Raw genomic sequence first — 23,746 nt, 5'->3', positions numbered from 1 at the left:
GCCTCAGCCTCCCAAGTAGCTGAGATTACAGGCATGCACCACCACGCCTGGCTAATTTTTGTATGTTTAAGTAGAGACAGGGTTTTACCATGTTGACAGGCTAGTCTTGAACTCCTGTACTCAAGCCATTTGCCCACCTCGACCTCCCAAAGTGCTGGGATTACAGGCATGAGCTACTGCGCCTGGCCCAGACTCCAGCTTCTGAATTCAGTTCTTCCCTTCTACCACCAAGAATCATGGAAGGATAGTACCTGGACCTACATGAAGCTCACAGGTCTCAACAGTCTTATTTTGCAAACAGGGAACCTAAGTCCCTTAGATGCCATGAAGGTTTAGTGTCAGAGCCCACAAACAGCTCTGATGTCCAGAGAGGCCTGGCTGGCCCTTGATGCCTTTTATTCCTGTGACCCTGGGCGAGTAAGGTAACTTAGCATCCCTCATCTTGTGAGAATGTGCACAGCAGTGCCTTCCTGTGGCTGAGAGGCTGGAGTAGAGTTCTCCAGCCGACCCTCCCAACAGCAAGGGCGAGGAGCGTGTGTCAGCACCAATGCCATCAAAAGGCCTTTTGGAGGCAGAGATGGAGAGGCTATCTATTCAGGAAGGAAGGTTTGTTGAGCTCCACACTGACCAGATTGGGGGATGCACTGGCCGGAGCAGTGCTCACAGCTTTACTGCTTTGCTCTGAGCTATGTGGAGCCTGGACGAGGACCTTGTGACTTCTTCTGCCAGACCTCTTTCTCAGCTCGTCAGCATCACATACACGTGTGTGCATGCACGTATATATGTAGGCTCAGTAACTCCCAAGGGGTGGGAGACTGTGGTCTACAGGTGGGGATGTGTGTAAACAGCCTGTATCCTATTGGTGCACGATGTGCTCCAGCTGTGAATTCTGTCTCCCTTAAGGCTACACACAAGCATTCAGGCCTGGATTGAACTTGGAAAATAAGTAGGCTGAAGAGGCTTGGGAGAGCTTTCCAGGAAGACGGCACTGCATAGGCAGAAGTCCAGTGAATTTTCAAGATGAATTGCAAAGGAGGTGTGTGGGAAATGAGGCTGACAAGGCAGACAGAGGTCGGGTTGTCACAACTGCTCTATGAGGTGGGATGTGTTATCTCCACTTTATAGATGGGCAGACTGAGGGACCCAGAGGTAAGAGCGGTATGCCTTAGGTATGAGTCATACTCAGTGGCAGAGCTGAGTGTACTGGCCCCAAGCACTGTGGTCTCCATACCATACCAGGCTTTGTCCCAAGAGGGTGAGAGGATGGAGCTCTCTCAGGGTCCCTCTTCCTGGTTCCTGGATTGATGGGATGGGGTTCTCAGAACTGTCAGGTCATCTGTTTGGCTGCCTGACTTCCCTCAGCAGGTGTTTACTAAGCCTTGATTCCGAATCCAGCTCTGTTCCTAGCACCTGGGAAGACTCCAGGCCTCTGAAGGCATGATGCCCATTCCTCTTTTAGCCCTTGCAGGATAGCAGACACCTACCTAGCCAGGTTCCCAAGCCTGGGGTGCTGCTGTTCACAACTCACAGTCCAGAACTGTCACAGCAACTCTGGGTAGCGTGGGGTGTGTGTTTGCATGTTTTAAGCTAGGTATCTTGTCACCCCTGAATAGGGTTCTATTATTGAGGGAGGAGGGATAGAACATTGGGTAGGCAGCAAAGTTAACCCACGCAGAGGCCTGGGTGTCATCACAATTCTTCCCTTTCCTTCATTCCCTACGGCCTATCTCTTCTAAGGGTCCTCAAGAGTCTACTTCCTAAATTTCTTTTGAAGCCACCTTTACTTCTGTTACCTCCTCACCTCCACTCTCATTTTAACTTCTATAGTCTTCATTAAAACTTCATCATCCCTGACCTTCTGTCCTGGTGCTTCTTCTCATCTCTTCCCAGTCCATACTTGGCAGATCTGGTACAGGGTTATCGTCTATAATATAAATCTGACCTTGAGCCTTAGACCTGCCTTGACCTTGAACTGTAAACCCGACTTTGACCTTAAACTTGACCAGAACTTTTTCTGTGGGCTCAAAAGGCTTTTTCCTGTAGGTTCAGCCCTTCTATCTATTCTCCCTTTGCCCCTGCACTGTGTAGTCTAGCAGTACCCAGCCCCCTGTAGCTCTCTTACTCTTCATGACTCTGTAAATGCTAACCCCTGTTCCTGCACAGAATGTGGAATGCTCCTCCATGGGCAGCTCCTGGGTACCTGGAGAACAACTATGCACCCGTCCTCCAGAGCTCTGCTCAAGGGCACCAGCTTCTGAGTTCTGCAGAGGAGTCCCTCTCTCTTCTGCCCAATCCCTCACTCACATGTGCTTTGATTGTGGGACTATTGTCAGAGGAGGAAGTGGCACACAATAGACACTTGGTAAATATTGACTGAAACAGCCATGCCAGAACTGCCACACAGATAGGAAATGCTGTCATCAGAAGGGGGAGTAGCTTTGGGAAGCTTGCTTTCAATCTTGGAGCTAGGCCGTTTCTGAGTTCGGCCTCAGTTCCCCGCCTGCATTGCCATGGGGCAGAGGGTACAGGGTGGAGGGTAGAGGTGAAGATACTTGCTACAAGGCCGGAGAGACATAGAAAAATCATCTTGGATGATTTGTATGTCTGAGCTTGAACACTTTGCCTTTTAAGGCTTTGGCTAAGTGCTGGTGGTTTGATCACATAGAAAACCCAGCTAATGGGTGTACATTATGGGTGGGAGAACCAATAGGCAACCTAGCCCTTCAGGAAAGCAGTTTGGCAGCACATTCATACTTTTTGACTCTATAAACCCATCACCAGGGAACCAGCCTAAAGAAATAATTCTAAATACAGGGAAATAATTATTCACAAAGATACCTACTGTAACATTATTTTTGATAGAAAGCCTAAATGTTCAGCAGAGAGGGAGGCTAAATGAACCATGATGGACCCATCAAATGGAATACTATGCAGCCCATAAAATACTTTTTATAAAGGATATGCCACATGGGCGATTCTTAAACTATGGTACATTTTGAAAATATACAAGTTATGTTTTTGCCACAGCTATAACTGTGTAAACCTAACAACCCCACACCCCCTAAAAATATCTGTGCTTAGAAAAAGGCCTGAGAAGGGGCAGCAGTCAAATTAATCAGTGGTTTATCTTTGAGTAGCAAAACTGGAAGGCTTTTAAATGGGTATGTACTATGTTTACAACTGTATTTAAAACTTTAAAATTACCCACTCGGAGCTAAGGGAGCCCATTTTAGTTCGGTACCTTTCTGGGATGAGTTACTCGATTGTCTCTGGGCCTTGGTTTATAACATACAGGAAAGAAATTACTGTTCATCCAGCAGTGTGTGCGCCAGGCTCTTTGCATGTGCCACTCAGTTCAGTCTTCACAACTGAAACCCCATTTTACAGATGAAGTTAAAGCTCGTGGTCAGCCCTATGCTAAGAATTGGTTTCCAGCTTGATTCTGCCCTAGGATGAAGCCCCTGCTCTTTACATCACGTCAGGGGTCCCTAGGACGCCTGCTCTGGGGAAAGGGGAATGAGAGGGACACTTGAGAGTGCTATGTCAACAGAGCCAATGTAGGCTGAGCCTTTCCCCTGAGTTTATTTTACAAGGTTGGGGAGATCAGTGTTTGCCAGCAAGTGGGAAGAAGGAAGGTTTTAGCTGCATGCAGCCAGAGCTGGTGCTCTCTGCTTTACCTCGCTGGCCCCACCAGCCTTTTCCTGAAAAGGATTTCCCCTCAGCCCAAGTAGCCCATTCTTCTTACCTGACAGCTGGGAACCAACCAAAAGAACATTGCAAGGCTGCATTCTCAGCCTCCTTGTAACATTCCAGTGCCCTGGATTCAGAGCTGTAAGCTTGGGGTTACAGTCCTGGCCCCACTGCTGATTGACTTGGGGCCTTGGGCAAGTGCCACCCACCCCCACGCTGACCTCAGATCTTCTAGCTATAAAATGAGACTGGACCAGAAAAGAGATTCCAAACTCCAATGCCAGGCCGCTAACAAACAACACAGACCAGTTATAAGAGCAAGAGCTCTGGTAAGAACTCTGACAAAGTACCACAAAGCTTTTTTTTTTTTTCCCAACCCCCTTTTGTTGACTTGCTAAGAAGCCTACACTTACTTGGGTGGTGACATCAACCCAAATCAGTGCAGACCCCCTTGTTCATTCAGCAATGATTTATTGAGGGCCTGTGGTGGACTGGCACTAGTCTAGGCACAAGGGACTAAATAAAGCATAAAATAGGCATCTATCCTTACCTTTCTGAAGCTTATATTCTAAAGACATAAAATAAATAAATAAATACATAAATAGGTTAGCCGTTGCTAAGGACGGTGGAGAAGAACAAAGCATGGGAAGAAAGAGGAGTGCTCTGGGAGGACGGGTTGTATTTTAAACACAGTGGTCAGAGAAGATTCACTGAGAGGGTGACCTTGGAGCAAAAACCTGAAGCGGGAGAGAGAATACACGGGGCAGAGATCTGGGAGAAGAGCATACCAGGCAGAAGGAACAGCATGTGCAGAGGCCCTGAGGACGTGATGAGCAAGAAGGCAGGGTGGCTAGAGCAGAGTGAATGAGGGGGAGAGGTGATGAGGTCAAAGAGATAAGCGGGGGTCAGGGGAGGGATGCACAGAACTTTACATCAGCAAAAGAGCAACTGGGTAGAGTTTGTAGGAGATAATGAGACCTGCATCATCCAGGAGAGAGATGGTGGTAGGTTGGACCAGGGATGGTGCAGTGAAGATGCTGAAAGGTGTCAGATTCTGTGACTGTGTCAGCCTCAGTTTCCTCATCTGTAAAATGCATACACTGTGCAGAGAATAAAAGCTGACAAGTTTTTCTGATAGATGTCAGAGTGTTGGCCTACCTGACTGGAATGATGGGATTGCCATTAACTGAAATGAGGGAAGCTGCAGAAAAACAGATTTTTAAGGCAAAATCAGAAATTCATATTTTGGATGTATTAATTTTGAGATACTCTGTTAGACCAAAGTGGTGATGTCCTGAAGCCCTGTTGTTGTCCGTGTCTCCAATGACTGGTTTGGGGTTTTCTTTCCTTTTCTTTTTTTTGCAAGTAGACTTAAGAAAGCATAAAATGCCGGGCGCAGTGGCTCAAGCCTGTAATCCCAGCACTTTGGGAGGCCGAGACGGGTGGATCACGAGGTCAGGAGATCGAGACCATCCTGGCTCACACGGTGAAACCCCGTCTCTACTAAAAAAATACAAAAAACTAGCCAAGCAAGGTGGCGGGCGCCTGTAGTCCCAGCTACTCAGGAGGCTGAGGCAGGAGAATGGCGTAAACCCGGGAGGCGGAGCTTGCAGTGAGCTGAGATCCGGCCACTGCACTCCAGCCTGGGCGACAGAGCGAGAAAAAAGAAAGAAAAAAGAAAAAAAAAAGAAAGCATAAAATGAATCTGTAGTCAGGAACCTCTCAGATACAAACTAGTATAGTATTTCAGATTAAGATTTTGAACAGGGAGAAAGATATAACATACATTAATAACATTAAGAATAAGAATATATTCAGGCGAATAAATAATTACTGCTATTTCTGGAGTGCTGTCCCTATGCCAGGTCCTTGCTAGGCATTTCACATGTGTTATTGCTCGCTGTGATTATACTCATGCACAACTGTAATTAGCCCCATTTGACAGATAAGGAGAATGAGGCTTGGAGGAGTGAAGCGGCATTCCCACTGTCATAAAGATGGTGGGTAGTGGAGTTTGGAATTCAAATTTCCAAATCCAGTCATATTTGATCTAAAATTCAGTTACATTTGATGCTCAAGCCAAGGTTTCTTTCTGTCAGGTTAGTCTGCTTCTCAGCAAAAGGGGAAAACTCGTTCTGAGATAGATAAAGGGTGGCCAGGCGCGGTAGCTCATGCCTGTAATCCCAGTACTTTGGGCAGATCACAAGGTCAGGAGTTTGAGACCAACGTGGCCAATATGGTGAAACCCCATCTCTACTAAAAATACAAAAATTAGCCAGGGGTGGTGGCGGGCACTTGTAATCCCAGCTGGCTGAGGCAGGAGAATCGCTTGAAACCAGGAGGCGGCAATTGCAGTGAGCTGAGATCGCGCCACTGCACTCTAGCCTGGGCGACCGAGCGAGACTCCATCTCAAAAAAATAAAAATAAATAAAAATAAAAGGTAAAGGGCCTTTAAAATAGGACATAGTTGTTTGTAGAATCTCTCTTTTAAAACATTTTAGAATGCTTACTTTGGCTAAATTAAGAGGTAGGGCAGCTTCTCCAGAGAAGGAAAACTTATTAGGAGAGGCATTTATTAATCACCCACCCTCTTCCAGCAAGTGTGAGCCACACTGGGCATTGTTGAGGCCCTGGATCTTATCGAAGGTGAAAGAATTCAGCATGGCATGGGGAAGTGCCACTGGGAATCAGGTGGACAGTGATCAGTTGCTGAGGACAGCAGGCAGCTGCAGCTGGAGAGGGAGAAGGGAGCTGAGAGGAGAGATGAAGGAGCTGCTGCGAGATGGGCTCCTGGGCTAAAACAGGCATGGTTGGGTGCGCAGGGCTCCGTGTCTCCCTGCTGAGCCCCTGGATGCTGCAGGAAGATAGATGAACCTTGGCTTCCAACAGAAGCGGCATGCCTGGAACCATTGGTGGGATTAGAATGAGCTGGCCCTGCTTCTATGGCTCCATTGTGGCCTTTGGCAAGTCTTCACTTTTCTGTCTAGAAAATGTGGCAGTTGGGACTCGATTGTCATGAAATGCCAGTAAAGAGAGTGTGTGTGCACGAGTGACAGGGAGGGAATGCAAGTGCAAGAGAGAGCCTGAGTGATTTCATGTGGTTTCTTGTTTTGTATTACCAAGAATGAGGAAGCTCTCTGATCTCAGGTTGCATGGGGGCTTTGTCTGTGGAAAGGGGCTGTCCTCACAGGCAGAGCAGATGACATCTCCACATCCCTTTAGTCCTTTGATCTGTGTGTTCCATGTGTCCTTCAGTCTCACATGAGCAAAGCATAGCACACACAGGGCAACTTTGGGGAGCTCTGAGGGCACCATCTTTCCTTAGGACCCGCTTTGCAGAATCCCAGTGGACCATCATCTTGCCCTGCAGCCAACCCCATGCAAAAATGTTCCTTCTAACATTCATTTTAGGGATATCTTTTTTTCTCCCAAAGAACCAATTTTTTTCCTGCCCTCCCACAACCATGAGAACAACAAAACTGAGCATACTTTCCCTGTTGGCATCAGTGGCCAGGAAACTTGCAATTGAGTCTCAATGTCATTATTGCCACCATGTATTCGTGGTCAGCATGGATATTCCCTTCTTCCCTGGGCCTCAGTCTCAATGCATATTTTTTTTGCATGTCATTTATGAGCTGCCTTAAAATGGTCAGGACTTCTCCTGTCATACCCCTAGGCCTTCCTTCCAAGACTTCTTTACTTGAAAAGGTACCCTTTGTTCTGATTTTTTTATTTTTTTATTTTTGCCCTGGTGAGGGCAAGGGTTGTGGTACAGAAGCCTCACTGCTAGATTCAGCAGTCTAGCCCCAAGCCCAGGCTCTGTCCCTGACTTTCTGGGTAACCTCAGGCAACTAACATGGTTTTTCTGGGTTTTGGTTTCTTTCTCTATAGAATGATAGGTTGTGAGGAGATCTACTCCAGATCCTTTCCATTCTGATTCTGAGAGTGTTTTAGTCCCTGTTGGTACTTGGGGTAAATGCCAGGGGATTAGGGACATGACTCCAGGATCCTAAGAATCAAGGCAGAAATCTGGAAAAAAATGAGACTCTATAGGGATGGAAGTCTCACCATGTTCCTCATCCTGTGATGCTTTAGAGCTGGAAGCTTGGGAGAAGGGGGAGGGGAGAGAAGCCGGACTGAGGCTTGACAGCTCTATCAGTCAGGAAACCCAGGGAAGCATATGCTGTGGCCAAGGTTGCTGAAGGGCCTCCATCTGCCAGGAGCCACTTGCCAGGCAGCCACCAAGCTGGGGCTGGCACCACTGCCCCTCCGTTCCTCACATTTCTCCATGGGTGTTTGCAGAGGGGCAGCCCTGGAGCAGCTGGGATGGTGGAAGCATGGGAACCAGTGCTCCCCCTACTACTCCCTACCCAGACAGGAGGCCTGCCAGACATTGCTCTGGAAAGCCATCCCAGGTCAGTTGGCCTAGCAGAGGTTGCCAGTCACTTCAGAGTCACTCACGCCTGGGCCTGCTGACGTCCCCTGAGGTGATAAAGCAAGAATTATTTCTGAAGAAGGGAAAAAGAGAGATCTCCTTTGACAGGTAATAGTGATAGCAAGAAATGTTCAGTCCTCTAATTTCCCAAGAACTGCCCCCATCCCTCCATTCATTACCTTGGTTGGATCCCGAAGAGACAGGCAGGGCCAGGAAGGTGGTGCCTTCCTGAGTGAATGCATGAGATAGCTGAGACGAACAGAGGTCAAAGACCCAAGGTCACCAAGAGGGATGATGTGATATAGCTCAGAGGAGATGCGGGTCTCTCAGTGGTGGGCTTGCATAGCACCTGGGCTGCTGGGTGGGATGCAGCAGTTGTTGGAAGAGGAAAAAGCAGTGCTCCTCATGGAAAGGGCTTCTCCTTTGCCTGTGAGGCTGATTCTTAGAGGAACAGGGAGAGTCACTAGTTAGGAAGAAGGCACATGAAGAATTTTTTTTTCCTTTTTCATTTTTTTTTTGAGACGGAGTCTCCATTCTGTCACCCAGGCTGGAGTGCAATGGCGTGATCTCGGCTGACTGCAACCTCCACCTCCCAGGCTCAAGTGATTCTCCTGCCTCAGCCTCCCAAGTAACTGAGATTACAGGCACTCACCACTTTGCCCAGCTAATTTTTCTATTTTTAATAGAGACAGATTTTGGCCATATTGGCCAGGCTGGTCTTGAAATTCTGACCTCAGGTGATCCACCCACCCCGGCCTCCCGAAGTGCTGGGATTACAGGTGTGAGCCATGTGTCTGGCCAAGAATTTCTTTTTAAACAACTTTCTAGAGTATGCTTACCTCTTATGTCTGTGATGTCCTGCTTTTATGGAAGCATGAGCAGCCCAAAATGCAGGTATATACCTGCTCATCTCCATTGTGGTATCTTAGAGTCTCATGGAAAAGAAGGTTTTTTCTTTTATGCAGCGGAACGATAAGTGTCCCAGGTCTACTGTATTATGAGACCTTCATAATGCAGTAGAAATGCAGGTGCCTATGACCTGGAAATCCAGGGTCCAGCCCTTGGTGACTCTTGTAACCTCTGGGGCTTCAGGTTTGCCGTAGATCAGATGGACTAGTCTCCACCTGTCCTCCCTCTATGGGGAACTTGTGAGGATTCAACGAAGTTGTGAATATGCAAGAGCTTTAGGGGCAACCTCAGCCACCTGTCTCCTCCAGGCTGACCCAGAGTCAGGAGCTCTAGCTAAGCATCCTGGGCCTAGCTACCTGAAGTCAGGTAGAGGCGGGAGCACTGACTCTTGCTTCCCTTCTGCTGCAACTTGCTGAGCCATTCTGGGAGAGTCCCTACCCCTTTCTGGACCATGCCTGTCTTTTTATTAATACAACGGTTCATTTAAATACACACACACACACACACGTGTGTGTGTATATATAATGGAGTCAGGGGAATGGTGGTTCACACCTGTAATCCCAGCAACTCAGGAGGTGACACTGGGAGATTTCTAGAGGCTAGGAGATTGAGACCACCAAGAGCAACATAGTGAGACCCCCACCTTTAAAAAAATAAAAAAATAGATTAGCCAGGTGAGGTGGCTACTAGAGAGGTTGAGGCAGGAGGATCACATGAGCCCAGGAGTTTGAGTCTACAGTGAGCTATGATTTTGCCACTGTACCCCAGCCTAGGTGACAGAGTGAGACCCTGGCTCTAAAAAAATAAAATATATATTACATGTATTTTTAAAAATTTGTTTTTTATTGAGATATAATTTATATTCCATAAAACTTATCCTTTTAATGGTCGGATGCAGTGGCTCCCACCTGTAATCCAAGTACTTTGGGAGCAGGGAGGCCAAGGAGAGTGGATTGCTTGAGGCCAGGAGTTCAAGACCAACCTGGCCAACATGGAGAAACCCCATCTCTACTAAAATATACAAAAATTAGCCGGGTGTGGTGGTGTATGCCTATAATCCCAGCTACTTGAGAGGGTGAGGCATGAGAATCACTTGAACCCAGAAGGCGGAGGTTGCAGTGAGCCAAGATCGTGCCATTGCACTCCAGCCTGGGCAACAGAGTGAGACTCTGTCTCAAAAAAAAAGAAAAATTAACCTTTTAAAATGTACAACTGAGGGATTTTAGTATACTCCCAAAATTATATAACCATCACCACTATCTACTTCTAAAAAGTTTTCATCTTCCCAAAAAAGAAATCCCATTCCCATTACCAATCATTCTCTGTTTCTTCTTCCCTTCCAGTGTGTTTTCTCTCTGTATGCTTTTGCCTGTGCTGGACATTTCATATAAATGGAATCATGCAATATGTTGCCTTTTGTATCTGGCTTCTTTCATTTAGCATAATGTTGTCAAGGGTCATCTATGTTGTAGCATGGATCAGTAATACTTCATTCCTTTTATAGCTAAGTATTCCATTGCATAGACGCATCACATTTGTTTATCCATTCTTTTGATGGACATTTGGGTTGTTTCCACCTCTTAGCTATTGAGAATAGTGCTACTGTGAACATTCTTATACAAGTTTTTGTTTGAACATCTATTTTCCATTCTTTGGGGTATATACCCAGCAGTAGAATTGCTGGTTCATATGGCAATTCTATGTTTAACTTTTCGAGGAACCACCAAACTGTTTTCCATAGCAGCAGCATCATTTTACATCCCCACCAGCAATGCATGAGAGTTCCAACTTCTCCACCTCCTTGACAACACTTGTTATTGTCCATCTTTTTCATGCTAGCCATCCAAGTAAATGTAAAGCAATATCTCATTGTGGAAAATAAGTATTCCATAGATTTTTAACCTGAAAACTCATTTTTAAAAAGTAGTCTTACTTCACACCTTCCATATGTAAAACATATATGAGAGGAGCCTCTTCAGGTGAAATGGGGAAGGAGGCCTGAGCCACCCCTCTCAGTAGGTGCAGAGGCAAGTCCTCTGGGGTGGTTTGAAGACCTAGGCTCAATGCCCTTCAGCTCTGGAGTCTGAGTCTAAGGAGAATCTGAGGACTGGAGACACGTCATGTGTAGCAGCTGCCTCAGCCCTCAACCTATCCTGGTTGCCTGGGGAACCTCCTCACAGCATTTGGCCAAGTTATGCGTCTGCCTTGCCGCTGTGTTGGGGTTGCCACAGTGAGAAGAAGTTGGATGGCACCTCATCTGTGGTCCCAGATTTGAGGGTGGCTTGTGCAGGAAACAGGAAGCAAGGTGGAGAAATGCCAGCAAGTCCTGGAAGGAAGATCCTCGGTTTTGTTGACAAAGGAGGAGCAGAGGCACATAGTGGCTGCTGAGGCCATAGTCAGTGCGGGGTTTACTGAACTCCTCAGCTGTGAATAGCCCTGATAGTGCTAATCTTCTGAGATCTAGAATGCAGCTTCTGGAACACTCCCAGGCCTGTCTTCTATTCCCACCTCTCTGCATTAGCATTCTAGGAGCACCAGGCGCTCTGCTGTTTGATGGGTGGAATGTTCTGCGTTCTAGTGTTGCCTTGGCAAAGAGAGGATCCCTCCCAAGTTCTGCTCTGTTGATTGCAACGCTCTGCTTTCCACAGCTGTCAGTGGTTTGAGTCATCAGACACAGATTGTTCTGTTCCCTTGGATTTTAGGATAGCTTTCTTCTTGTATCAATGGCTAATTCTTTGAAAGAAGATAAATTATAGTACATACAGGGACTTTTGCTTAGCTGGAATATTAGATTAACCCAAGCACCTGGTTTTTCCCCCATGACTTGTTGATTGAGTAAAATGCTATCATGTCTCTTTGAAGAATGGAGCTTCCTAATTTTACATATGTGGAAACTGAGACCCAAAAGTCCTAGTAATGAAGGAGAAGGAAGCATCAATGAGAAGCCCATAATTTCATTAACAGCCCTGGAATTAGAGAATGTTAGATCCAGAGCACCTTACAGACCATCTAATCTGACTCTTTGGTCTATCCAATGTGCTTGTTTAAAACATTGTGTTACCGACAATTGTGTGTTGATTGGGTTTGCTTTTATGAAATTTCCCAGGGGATGGTGTTCCCTGAGTTTTGGTCCAAGGCATAGCACCCTAAGTGGCCGAGACAGTAAGTGATAGGAGAAGTCATTTGTGGAAAGGCTGTGGGTGGGGCCTAAAGAAAGAGTGCAATGTATGCTTGAGGACAGGCAGGGAAGGTGCTGCAGACAGGACAAACAGCCCATGTAGAGATGCAGATTTGGGAGTGACTAGCTGAAGTCTCCCGGATGTATCAGAGAGCCAGTTGGAAAAGGTGTCAATGGGAGGGCCTTAAACAGCCACATCAAGAGCTTTGCTCTGATTTTTACCTAATCTGGGACTTCCAAGGAATTTTGAAAAGGATCCAGGCCCTTTTCTCCATTGTTCCTGCCATGACCCTGGCCCAGGCCCTCCTAATTTCTCCCCTGATTGGTAACCTCCTAACTGGTATCCCTCCCTCTCCACACAGGCTGCCTACCGAGGAACTTTCTAAAATGCAAATATGATTGTGCCCCTTTCCTATAAAGCACTTGCATGGCTTCCTGTTGCCCACAGGACAAGATCCTGGCTTAGGTGGCTCTGTGTGGCCTGCCCCCCTCCTCCTGCAGCCTCATTCCCACTGTACTTCTGCCCTCACTGGGCTCCCTAGTTTCCAAGCAGCCAGCTGTCACTCACTGCCTGTGTCCAGGCTTCTCCTTCCCTCCCATTTGCTGCTGCTGCCTGGTGAACTCCTATTCATCCCTCAAAACGCAGTGCAAATTCCTTGTGTAGGGAAGCATTCCTGGATCCTCCTGAATACACTATTATGCCTTGAATATGTTTCTGTTTTGAAGTTCACTTCATGTTACTTCCAAAATACTGGCTGCTCCCATGTTTTAGTGTTTATTGTGTGATAGGTACTGGCCCAAGCCCCGTACTCACATTATTTTACGTTATTCTCACAGTAACCATGTGAGGTGTGCTCATTACAGCCCCAGTTACAGGTATGGGCACTGAGGCTCAGAGAAGTCGTGTGACTTGCCCAAGGCATGCAGCTGAAGGGCGATAGAGGTGGCATTTAGCCCAGAGCAGTTCATATCGATTTCTGCAGTCATTAGTCTCCTGCTCCCTGGACCCCCATTGTTGGGGGGCTTAGGAAGTGTTGAGCATTTGAGGGAGCAGTCAAAGGAGTGGATGCAGCAGGGTTGCTATGGTGTGGACAAGATGGGGAAGTGGAGGGAAGTTCAGTGAGGGCAGGGGCTGGGTTTACTCTGGAGCTAAAATGATGAGAGACTATCAGCCCAGCTTCCCGCAGTTAGAGGGTTTTCTTTCTACCTTCCTTTCCAAGTGGCAGCCTCTGGCCACCTGGGGAGAGGCCTGTGGGACTCCAGGCTAAGCAGGTGGCATGGTGACAAACACCATGGCAACCTGCCTCCTTTCTGGGGCCTAGAAGGGAGGGAGGACCTGAGAGAGCACAGGGTGCACACTGAGTTTTCTGAGTGAGATCCTGAGAAGTGGCTCCCTTTGGGCCTGGGTGGCCTCTGCCCTCCCATGAGGGACCCTGCCTACAAGGTCCCATCCCAGTAGGGGAAATGCCTCTTCCACCTTTGTCCCTGATGAATAGCTGGCTCTGGGTTCCCAGGAGACTGTTAGCTGTACCCAGGTACAAATGCCATCCCCTTCCCTCCCCCACGCCCGGGAGGAAGGAAGAGGGAACTCAAGAGGAGGCAGGTGTGGGGTTGCCAAGCAAGGTAGTGACAGGGACAGCTGGGACAAGGCCCTCATTGTAGCAAGGCCACACACAGCTCTAAGACAAACCAGGCATTTTGCCTGCTTCCCAGGACTGGGCCTAGCACTCTGCCTGGACCTTCCTGGCTCCTTAGAACACTCACTCACGCTGGCTTGGAAGAGCCCATCCTCAGATATGAGTCCTGCCTCTGCTGGAAAGTCCTCCTGAAGGCTCAGCCTCCTTTTTGTATCCTCCCAAAAGCCAGAAGGGCAGGGGTGAAGGTGGGAGAGTTGTTAGTGAAGCCAGGCTGACCAGAAGCCAGAGCATGTCACACCTGCAGCTGTGTGACCTTGGGCCCAAATGCAATAACAAAGCCGGCCTTGAAGGATTGCTGCTTGAAGTAATGGGCCAAGGCAGACGAGAGCACTCAGCATGGCCACCTTGCCACAGAAGGATTCAGGCAATGGCAGGTGATCCTTGGAGCCCTTACCCATGTCTCCCTCTGCACCCTAAGCTGTCAAGATCTTCCTGTGCCCAGGAGGCAGTGAGCCATTTATGGCCATCCTCATAAGCGTGGAGGAGCACTGATGTCCTCTCACCCCCAAATCACCCCTCCTCCATGGTTCCTGCTCTAGGGGCCAGCCCTACAGTTCCAGGAGGCCCTGCCTGGGTGACTGAGGCATGATGAGTGGGAAGCATTGCCAAGCTGGGGCAAGCAGCTCAGGTGACAAGCGTGGTGTCGGCAGGTCCTGCAGCCCAGCACCCGACACCTCCAGGCAGACAATGCTGGCTGTGTCCAGACCCTCCAGGGGAACAGGCCGTGTTCTATGTCCCCGCCAGGAAACAGGCCATCTGAGCAGTGCCTTTGTCCACTCAGGAGGCAGCCCTGCCACTGGCTGGGATGACCAGGCTCCGGGGAGGCCCTGACGTGGGAAGGGGGTGGTCCCCGGGCTAGAGACTCTGGGGTTTGAGATCCAGCCCCTCAGCATCTGATGTTGACCGGGTTTCGATATTGGCTCTGCCACACACCTGGGATGTGACTTGGCCAAGTCCTTCCCTCTCGGTGGCTGGATTCCTCATCTGTAAAAGGGGACTAATCACAGCACTTCCTCATAGGGTTGTTGAGAGGAGTCAATGGCATAATGTACGTAGCGTGGTTGGCACGAGGTCTGGTGTGGAGTGGGGCTCGGTGAATGCTTCCCTCCAGCATGGGGAGAGGTCCGGGCATGACATCCTCAGCCAAGTCTCCTGGAACCCAGGCTGCTGTCCCCAGTCCCTGCTGTGAGCGTGGAAGGAGGGGACTGAGGTCTCTGGAGCTGGCACAGGACAAGGCACAGGACCAGCACATTGGCTGCAAAGAGCCCAGGTTCCCCACTCTGCCCCAGACTCCAGTAACTCTGGGCTAATGCCCAGTATAGCCCTCTTCCTCACAACAGTGAAAATCCAGCCCAGCATGGGGCCTCTCCTCTCCTGAAACCCCGGAAAGGCTGCCCTTGGAGCCCAAGCCCCTACCCAGGAAAGAAGCCTGAGGACTCGGGGGCAGGAACCAGGGGCTTGAGTCTACCTGCCCACTTAGCAAGAGGCCCAGTGATGGGTCTCTCTAGACATGAACGCTTCCTCCTGGGTCCACCCACTGGGACACCCGCAGCGGAGGGCCTCTGCTCCCATCCACCCCAGGGCTCTTCTGCTTTAAGTCTGTGCCCCTACATTCCTGGTAGATGCCAAAACCAGCATGCGCATTGCATGGGTGGGTGCAGATATGCCTGTGTGCCGTGTGGGTGCGGGAGGGCCTGGCTGCATGTCCTGTGCCATGGGCTGGCTGCCTGAGCACATTCGTGGAGGCACGTGTGGCACGTCTTGGAATGGCAGGGACATGGTACCTTCTCGTGTTGGTGTGTATCCATATGTCTTTCTACACATGTGCTGGTATGTTGGTCTGTCTTGTCTCCCCTGTAGACGGGAAGCCCCGAACCACGCGCCAACTGGGAAGGTGATGGTCGGCGAGACCAGCCCATCCTAATTCGGGGTTCCTGGTCCTGCTCCAGGAGTCCTACGGCCTGCAGCCCCTACCAGAGAGGGAGGACTGAACAGCAAGGGGGTGTGTGGGTCTGAGTATCAGGGTCCAGGGGAAGAAGCAGGCCTGGCTTGTAGAGTAGAAGACTAAGTACCAGCAGTCAGGAGGCCCTGCTCCTGAAGCCTCTGTGACCTTGGGCACAGCCTTCACTCTGTCTGGGGCACATTCACTCATCTGGAGAACACAGGGTTGGACTGATGATTTTTAGCCACTCCTGACAGTTGTGGTTTTAAGTTGGGTGGTGGGAACCTGTGCACCAGCCCCATTCAATTCACTGGTGGAGGCAGCCGTGGCCTGCCAGGCCCTCGCTCCTGGGGTGTCCTGCCGAAGGGTGAGAAGAGAAGCCATGCCGGGCAGCGGCCCCAGCGAGAGGATGACGTGGCCTGGCCCGGCCCTTTCTGCGGGCCCCCCAACCCGCCCTCTCTCCTCAGCCCCTGGGATACCACCCATCCCACCACTTACTCGGACCCGCAGCCTCATGGCCATGTCCCTGCCGGGAAGTCGACGGACCTCTGCTGGATCCCGCAGGTGAGTCTCCCCCTTGCTCAGAGCGTAGGCTTCGGAGGGCGGGAGGCGGGCGCGGGCCTCTCTCCACCTGCCACCGACTTGCAGTGTGTCTTTGAGCAAATCATTTCCCATTCCCATCTTTAAAATGGGCTTGCTAACACCTGCCTCCTCCTGGAACTATTCAATGGCTCAAATGACACAGAGTGGATGTGAGAGTTCTCGGAACGCGTAAACCACTGGATTCCTACCAACAGTAGCCTCATCAATACTGTTTGATTTTTCACAATGACTGGAGGGGAGTCGTGCAGTCATCCACTCAGACTCACCTGGTGTCCCTTGATTTTTACCCCCGGGGGTCCCTCCTCCTGTCCCCACCCCTGTATGCCCCATTCTTCTCCACCTCTGTCTCAGTCTATGCAGGGATCTCCTCCCCTGGGTTTGGGGAACCCCAGAAGTTGAGGACCTTGATAAGCACATATGAGGCCCCACCCTTGCCCCGCAGCCCTGCCGGCCTCCATTCTTGTCCCTGGGGAGCCAGGAGGACCAGCCTTCTTCTGGTTTTCCATCTTGATTTGCACTGTCTGTTCTGTCACCCCTGTCTGTGCGTCTCTCTCTCCCTGCTTCTCTCCCCTGCGGTGACCCCAAAGCGGGGGCACTTTGGGCCGCAGCGGCCTGGCAGTGTTCGCCCAGTGTCCGCAGCTGCCCGCCAGCCAGAACGAGCACCTGCCTCTTCTTCCTGCCTCCAGGCGCACCTCTCCACCCGTGAGCGTGCGGGATGCCTACGGCACCTCTTCGCTCAGCAGCAGCAGCAATTCCGGCTCCTACAAGGGCAGTGACAGCAGTCCCACGCCAAGGTAATTGGCCCCTCCTCTCTGGTCCTGGCCCTGCTGGCTGGGAACAGGTTGTCCTGGGGTGGGGCAGGTAGGGGAGCAGGATCGTGTTCTAACCACCCCCGACACCAGCATAGTCGCTGGCTGTGTGACCTTGAGCAGGTCACTTCTCCTTTATGAGCCTCAGTTCCTATCTGTAAGATGGATATGACAATATGCAGCTGTACATTAAAAAAAAAAATACAGTGGCTTAAACAAACTAGGGGTGATGCTTGCAGAACAAGGAGCCAGGGGTTGGCAGCTCTCTGAAGTGTCAGGACCCCATGCCTTCTCTCCATGCTCCACCATCCTTACTGTACAGCTTTTGTCTTTGTCATCACAGGTGGCTTCTGTACCTCCAGGTATCAGGCCTGCCCTCCGGGAAGGAACAGGTGGAAAGGACCAAAGCCCTCTCAGGTTGTTTTTCTGAGAGGGACACCTTGCCCCCAAATCCTGCCAGTTCTTGCTGGCTGGAACTGGGTCATGTGAATAACTCTAGCTGCAGGGCCAGTTAGTGTCTTCCCCAGAACAGCGCCACCCCAGACAAAATGGGGGTTCTGCTACGAAGAAAGCAAGATGAGTGCTGGGAAGCAGCCTACAGCGTCTACCATCATGCACTTCTCAGGGGAACACTTTGAGAGTGGCAGAGGTGGAATTGGCTTGGAAGGCGAAATGTTATGAATGCAGCAGATGCCAAGTTGTAGTCTTGGGTGAGGTGAACTTGGACTCACAAAGCAGGATCATGTTGGAGAAGCAGGTGTAGGGGAGCTGTGGGTCCTTGAAGACCAGGAAGCAAGAGCTATCATGGTAGGCCTTGTCCTGCTTCCCCAGCATTGAAATACAAGTGAGAGGTTGGGGCATGTGGGGACGAGCATAGGCTCTGGATTTGGTCTCTTCCTGTCTTCAGCCTCCATTTCCTTTCTTTAAAGTGGAGCTAATAACTCAGAAGCTTCAGTGACTTGATATCTACACACCGCCTGTGCATCCTAGTTGGCCGATAGTTGATACCTCCTGTCGTTAGAGCTTTGATCTGACTTAAGGCCAGGAGATGCCCGGCCTGCGGCTCCCATGGCTGGAGCACCTCCTGGGAGGGCTCAGTGGAGAGGATGTCATTTGTGTGACTCGATGTCCCGAGCCACTGAAACAGCAGCTCTTAGATTTCCATCATGACACATGTGATGGGTAACACCCATGTGCAGGACCCATGCCCCAGCATCCTGGCTGTAACACCACCCCAGAGACTGGGGGACATAGGAGTAAAGTGTTAACTTACATTTTGAAATGTTAATTTACATTTTGAATACCATATAATTGGCAACTTAATACTTTTCTATTAGTAACAGATTTTGTAACACATCTCATAACTGCAGCCCATGGAGATAATCCCAACCCCGGGGCTGAGAATTGCTCCCAGTCTTCTTACCCACAATGAAGGTTGCTGCCCCTGGGTGAGCAGTGGGGCCACAGTTAGGTCCCCTCTGCAAAAAGCCAGGCTTTCCAAGGCAGGAATAGCTGAGAAACATGCACCGTAGCATATTTTTTTTTCTAATTTTAGTTTATATATATATGTATACATACATATATTTTACAAAGATAGAGCTAGTGACTAAAAATGTGTATGTGTTAAATTTTATATTGGGGAAAAATACTCATGAAAGCAAAATGAAAAATGTAAAATAGTTACTTCCTCTCTAATCCTCAATCCTTACTAGTTTAGCTAATCTTGGTTCCCCCATTCCTACCACCCCTTGCCAAGGGGTGACTCCTCCACCCCTTGCCAAGCAGAGAGGAGACCTGCGTGACTTGGCTTGAGTTAACCTAGGGGCCATGAGGTGGGTACATAGAAGAAAACCATGTCTCATTCAACTTCTGTAACCACTTTCTCTTTGACAGTTTACGACTTACAAGTACTTTTTCCTCGGTAAACACTATACAGCATCCATGGAACTTTTAAAACTGCCTCCAGCTTGGCTGCTTCAGCAAATGGGCCTCACCAGGGCCTGCCTTTTCCAGGCTCATAAAGGGGCATTGCCCGTCCCTAGACCTGCCAGTCACTCTCCCCTCAAGGAGCAGAGTTGGATGGATGGGAACAAGGCCTGAGTCTCTAGTCGCGTGAGAACATGTCCAGGTTTTGAGCCAAGATCCAGGGTTTCTTTATGAGCAGAACAACAGGCAACCAGGATGCTGAGAGTAGAGCTGGCTGGGCCATAGTCTGTTGTGGAGTTGGGGTGTTCTCCTTCCCTCTGAAAGCCTGGCCCTCCCTCCCCTACTGGCACCTGACTGCCCTCTGGGTGGCAATTCCTTCTCCTTTGCCCTGGTAGGGTACCATGTCAGTGTCGCCCTGTGCTGGGAGCAGTGCACGTCCAGCCTGCTGCCACCCCAGAGTACCGCAGTGGACAGGTCCCTGCCCAGAGCTGGCAGGTATTCACATGTGTGCTCCCATGTGTCCCCCGGAGGTGAAAGTGTGAACATGTGCCTGGGCTGGTGCCCTAGTACCTGTGAGTAGCTGCGAGGCACAAGTGTGTCTCCATGTATGTGGGCATGTAGGTGCGAACAGACTGGGAATTGACATCCCAGGAAGTGTGCATGCATGTAGTGCACACCCACATGTACACAGTGGGGTTGAGGAGTGAGAGTGCCAGGGCGTGTGTGGAGAGAGCTGTGCCTGCGCCTGTCTGCCTTCCCTGTCCCCAGGCTGTGAGGGGTCTTGGTTCTAGAGAGGAGAGCTTCTGCCTCCACCTGGGAGATGTTTCCTCCTCTGAGGAGGTGAGTCCTTGTCTGCCATGCAGACCCAGAATCTGCCACTTACACCTGAGTTTCCAGCCTTCAGGCTCATTCTCTGGGTTGGAAGACGAGGTACCTGGGTTCTGAGATGCACCACTGGGATTGCCTGAGGGCCTCGGGGCAAGAGCTAACCTCTCTGAGGCCAGCGGTCCCTCTAAAAGATGAAGACAGTCCCTACTTCCAGGGTTGCTGTAAGGATTGACGGCATTGGTCAAGCGCTTGGCCTGGTTCCAGGCTTACGCGTGTGCTCTGGGATATATCTCCCCACCCAGCCATAACTAGAGCAGCCCGGAAGCCTGCATCCTGACACTGTTTTTCACTTAGAGGAACTCTACTGAAACCCACCTGCCAGAAGGCTGAGGGTTCTCCTGCCTTGTGTGGGAGGCCTGGCTTGGAGCCATCTGGTGGCCAGGGGTGGTGAGGCTGGCGTCCCCTTGCTCCCCAGAGGTAAACCACCTGTGCCTTGCCTGACCTCTTCCTCCCTCCCTGATGATGGGCATCCCCTTGCAGGCGCTCCATGAAATACACGCTGTGCAGTGACAACCATGGCATCAAGCCCCCGACCCCGGAACAGTACCTGACCCCCCTGCAGCAGAAAGAGGTGTGCATCCGGCACCTGAAAGCCCGGCTGAAGGACACGCAGGACCGGCTCCAGGACCGGTGAGTGGGTGGCCACGAGCAGCCCTGGGGGCACCCCACCAGCTAGCTCCACACTCAGAGAAACCAGGGCCCTGGCGTGCCTCTTGGAAGGAGGAGTGGCTGGGGGTCTCCCAGCATCCATCTGCTGTCTCCTTCCCAGCAAAGCCTCTTTTGAGCCCACTTGCAGACCCTCATCCCCAGCAGCTACTCACCTTGACTGCTCCACCAGGCTGCTGGGGGCCAGGTGGGAGCGGTTTCCCATGAGGGCCTATCCTGTGGGGCCTCCGGCCTGTGCTGTCCTCTCCCAGCTACAGCCTGGCGGCCCCTCTGGCTACTTCTTTTCCTCTGGCTCCCGACTTCCAGGAGTTGGAGCACAGGGCTTCTTTCTGACTTACTTGTCTCTTTTGTGGGGGAGAAACAACTCTTTATCCTTCCTTGCTTCTCCTGAGTGAGTCGCCAGAGGGCTTGTGGCCAACCTCGACTTCAGGCCCCAGAAACCTTTCTCCTCATCTACTTCCTGCTGTGGAGGATGATCATGAGAAGCCTTTTGCTGAGCTCTTCCCCAGCCCAGGTGTCTCCCAGGAGCCCCCACAGGCCTGTCTGAGCTCATTCTCAAGTGCGTAATCCCTACCCTCCCAGCTTCTACCCTCCAGCCCAGTGGCTTCATCTTTGTGATCTACACTTCAGGGTGGTGATCTCCCATTGTCTTAACTATCCTTCTCTGGACTGTGTCTATGCAAACGTGCAGCCTATTGTGAGCTGGACAAGGTACTGTGTGGGGCTGGAGCTCAGAGCGGGCATGATGATCGCTCCTTTTTTCCTTTCTTTTTTTTTTATATACAGCAGCTTTATTGTAATGTAACTTGCATACCATACAATTCACCTATCAAAAGTGTACAGTTGGATGATTGTTAGTACAGTCACAGAATTTTGCAACCATTACCACTATCTAATTTCATAAATATTTCTATCACCTCAAAATAAACCCCATTCCCATTAAGCAATCACCCCCAATTTCTCTCCAACTGCCCTAGTGCCTGGCAACCACTAATTTTTCTGTCTCTATGGATTTGTCTATTCTGGACATTTCATATAAATGGGATCACGCTGTATGCATGACCACATCGTTCTTGACCACAGCTCTGCCAAGCAGCCAACCCAGTTTGGATTGGTTGTGGTTTTAAACTGCAGGCGGTTACGGGTAGCATTCAGCGAGCTTCATTGTCTGCAGAGCGAGGATTTGAGGATTTCTATTTTTATTTTCCCTCATCTTCCCAGTGATGCCCAGGACCTGCGTGGCCTTTTGCACTAATGCCTCAGGGAGCAGATGGCCCATCTCCCAGCTTCATTTCTAGGGCCAGCCCCACGGCTTAGAGCAGACCATCTGCCCTGTGTGGTTTGGGCAGGATGCCCTGGCGTGGCTTTGCCCACACCTTGACTCCCTGGTCACTGTGGCCTGTTACTCCCACAGGAACCTATGGCAGGTCTCTACATGAAGTATTGTCAGTCTCCCCACACTCTCCATACTGAGTTTCATGCCTGTGCTTCCCGCAGTGGCCCACCTTCTGTTCCTCAAAGACACCATGTGCTTTTGCACCTCTGTGCTCTCGTATCTGTGTCCCCACCACTTGAGATGCCCTGCCCCCATCTTGCTCCCTGGGCAAACATATTCTTCAAGATGCCCTTCAAATGTGATGCCCACTGAGGTATGGACAGGGCTCGAAGCCATGGCTCCCTGGGGTTTGGCTGGGCCCCAAGGAGAGAGAGGCAGAGACTGGCTGAGCGGATCATGCCCAGTTCCTGCTTTCAAACTCACTCTTTCTCCCAGGGTGAGGTGTGAGTGAGGAGCAGGGTGAGAGGCCAAGTGGGTTACCTAGAGTGGGCCCCCCACCTGGAGGCAAGAAGGGTAAAGACCAGGTATCTCCTGCTCCCCAGTACCTGTTGCCTTGTCTGTTATTGGTACTCTAAGCAGCTCCAGCTGTGTCCTGATGGGTGGGTGGGGCCTTCTAGGTGATACCATTGCTGACCTTTGTGGCCGCTGCATCCCCTCAGCCCCCAGTCCCTCCAGCATATTGTGGAATGAGATTCCTGGGCCCATTTCCTGAAGGAAATTTCTGATCTGGTTTTGAAAAGTATATGGTGCTTGATCTGGGACGGTCACTCTGCTGGGCTGATAAACCCCAGAGTGACAGCCATGGCATTTGTAGATTTTACTGATGGGAATGTAGGGTTTAGGCTGAGGGGGCTCATGCGGGCTGCCACTAGGAAGTGAGCACAAATGCTCAGGACGGGGTTTGACGTCTCCTGGATGCTTTTCCTTCTGCCTCACTAGTGTTAATCAGTTGCCTTCTGTCTCACTCTGGTTTTACCTCTAGATCTGATGGGATATTTTTCTAACTTACCTCCCTCCCCTTGCACCCCTGGATTCGTCTGTGACTCGGGAATTTGAAAAGCCTGAGCCTTTCTGGACAAGAGTCTGCTGACTGTCTTGTTCACCTGGTGCTTGCCCTTGTCTCTTAGGAGTAACTCTGTGCCTTTCTCATTGATCTTTTCAGCCTTTCCTCTTTAAGATACAAAGATACAAGGAGATACAAAGATACAAAGAAGAAGCTTCTAGCATGGATAGATGAGAGTCACCCTGTTCTCATCATTCTCCCCTATTCCACCCACCACTTCTCATCGCTCTGCATGAGGGATGATGTAAAATCATCAGCCTCCCCCAACATTGAAGGCTCATTTCTCTCCCCAGGGGTCTCTGGCCAAATATTCCTCCACTGAAACTTTCTGCAACCTGCTTTAGTAGGAGGCTACATCACTTTCTATAGAGCAGAGATTTTCTGCCTAGTTTTTGTGGTTTTACATTAAGATTTTATTAGGTTTTTATAGGAGTAGCTATAAAACTTATAAGGATCTTTGTTGTCTAGTCTCTTCTCTAGATGATGGATTTGAATGTTGAGAGTCGTCTGCATTCTGGGGAGGGGATTGGGGAAGGAATACGAGTGGCGTCTCCTCCGACCTTTCTACCCTCTCCAGGTGGAGGCTTCTCCTGTCTTCACCCC

At 50.2% G+C, this 23,746-nt stretch overlaps 1 protein-coding gene across 4 annotated transcripts in view; it reads left to right on the top strand.

Annotated features, from left to right (window-relative positions):
- The window catches only part of SNPH (syntaphilin), a 42,871-nt gene that overhangs the window by 14,474 nt on the left and 4,651 nt on the right, over window positions 1-23,746 (top strand). Inside the window, exons 3-6 of one of the 4 annotated variants that reach the window (XM_009216422.3) lie at window positions 14,931-14,958; window positions 15,771-16,416; window positions 17,043-17,249; window positions 20,559-20,708. In XM_009216422.3, coding sequence (XP_009214686.1) covers window positions 16,235-16,416; window positions 17,043-17,249; window positions 20,559-20,708 — 539 coding nt within the window. In that variant the 5' untranslated portion in view covers window positions 14,931-14,958; window positions 15,771-16,234. The remainder of the gene's footprint in view (window positions 1-14,930; window positions 14,959-15,770; window positions 16,417-17,042; window positions 17,250-20,558; window positions 20,709-23,746) is intronic. The other 3 variants (XM_003904947.5, XM_003904946.4, XM_009216423.3) reach the window with 3 other exon arrangements.

Source organism: Papio anubis, chromosome 16 (genome assembly GCF_008728515.1).
Source record: "Papio anubis isolate 15944 chromosome 16, Panubis1.0, whole genome shotgun sequence".
NCBI lineage: Eukaryota > Metazoa > Chordata > Mammalia > Primates > Cercopithecidae > Papio > Papio anubis.
This window is presented reverse-complemented; position numbering and strand designations above follow the sequence as displayed.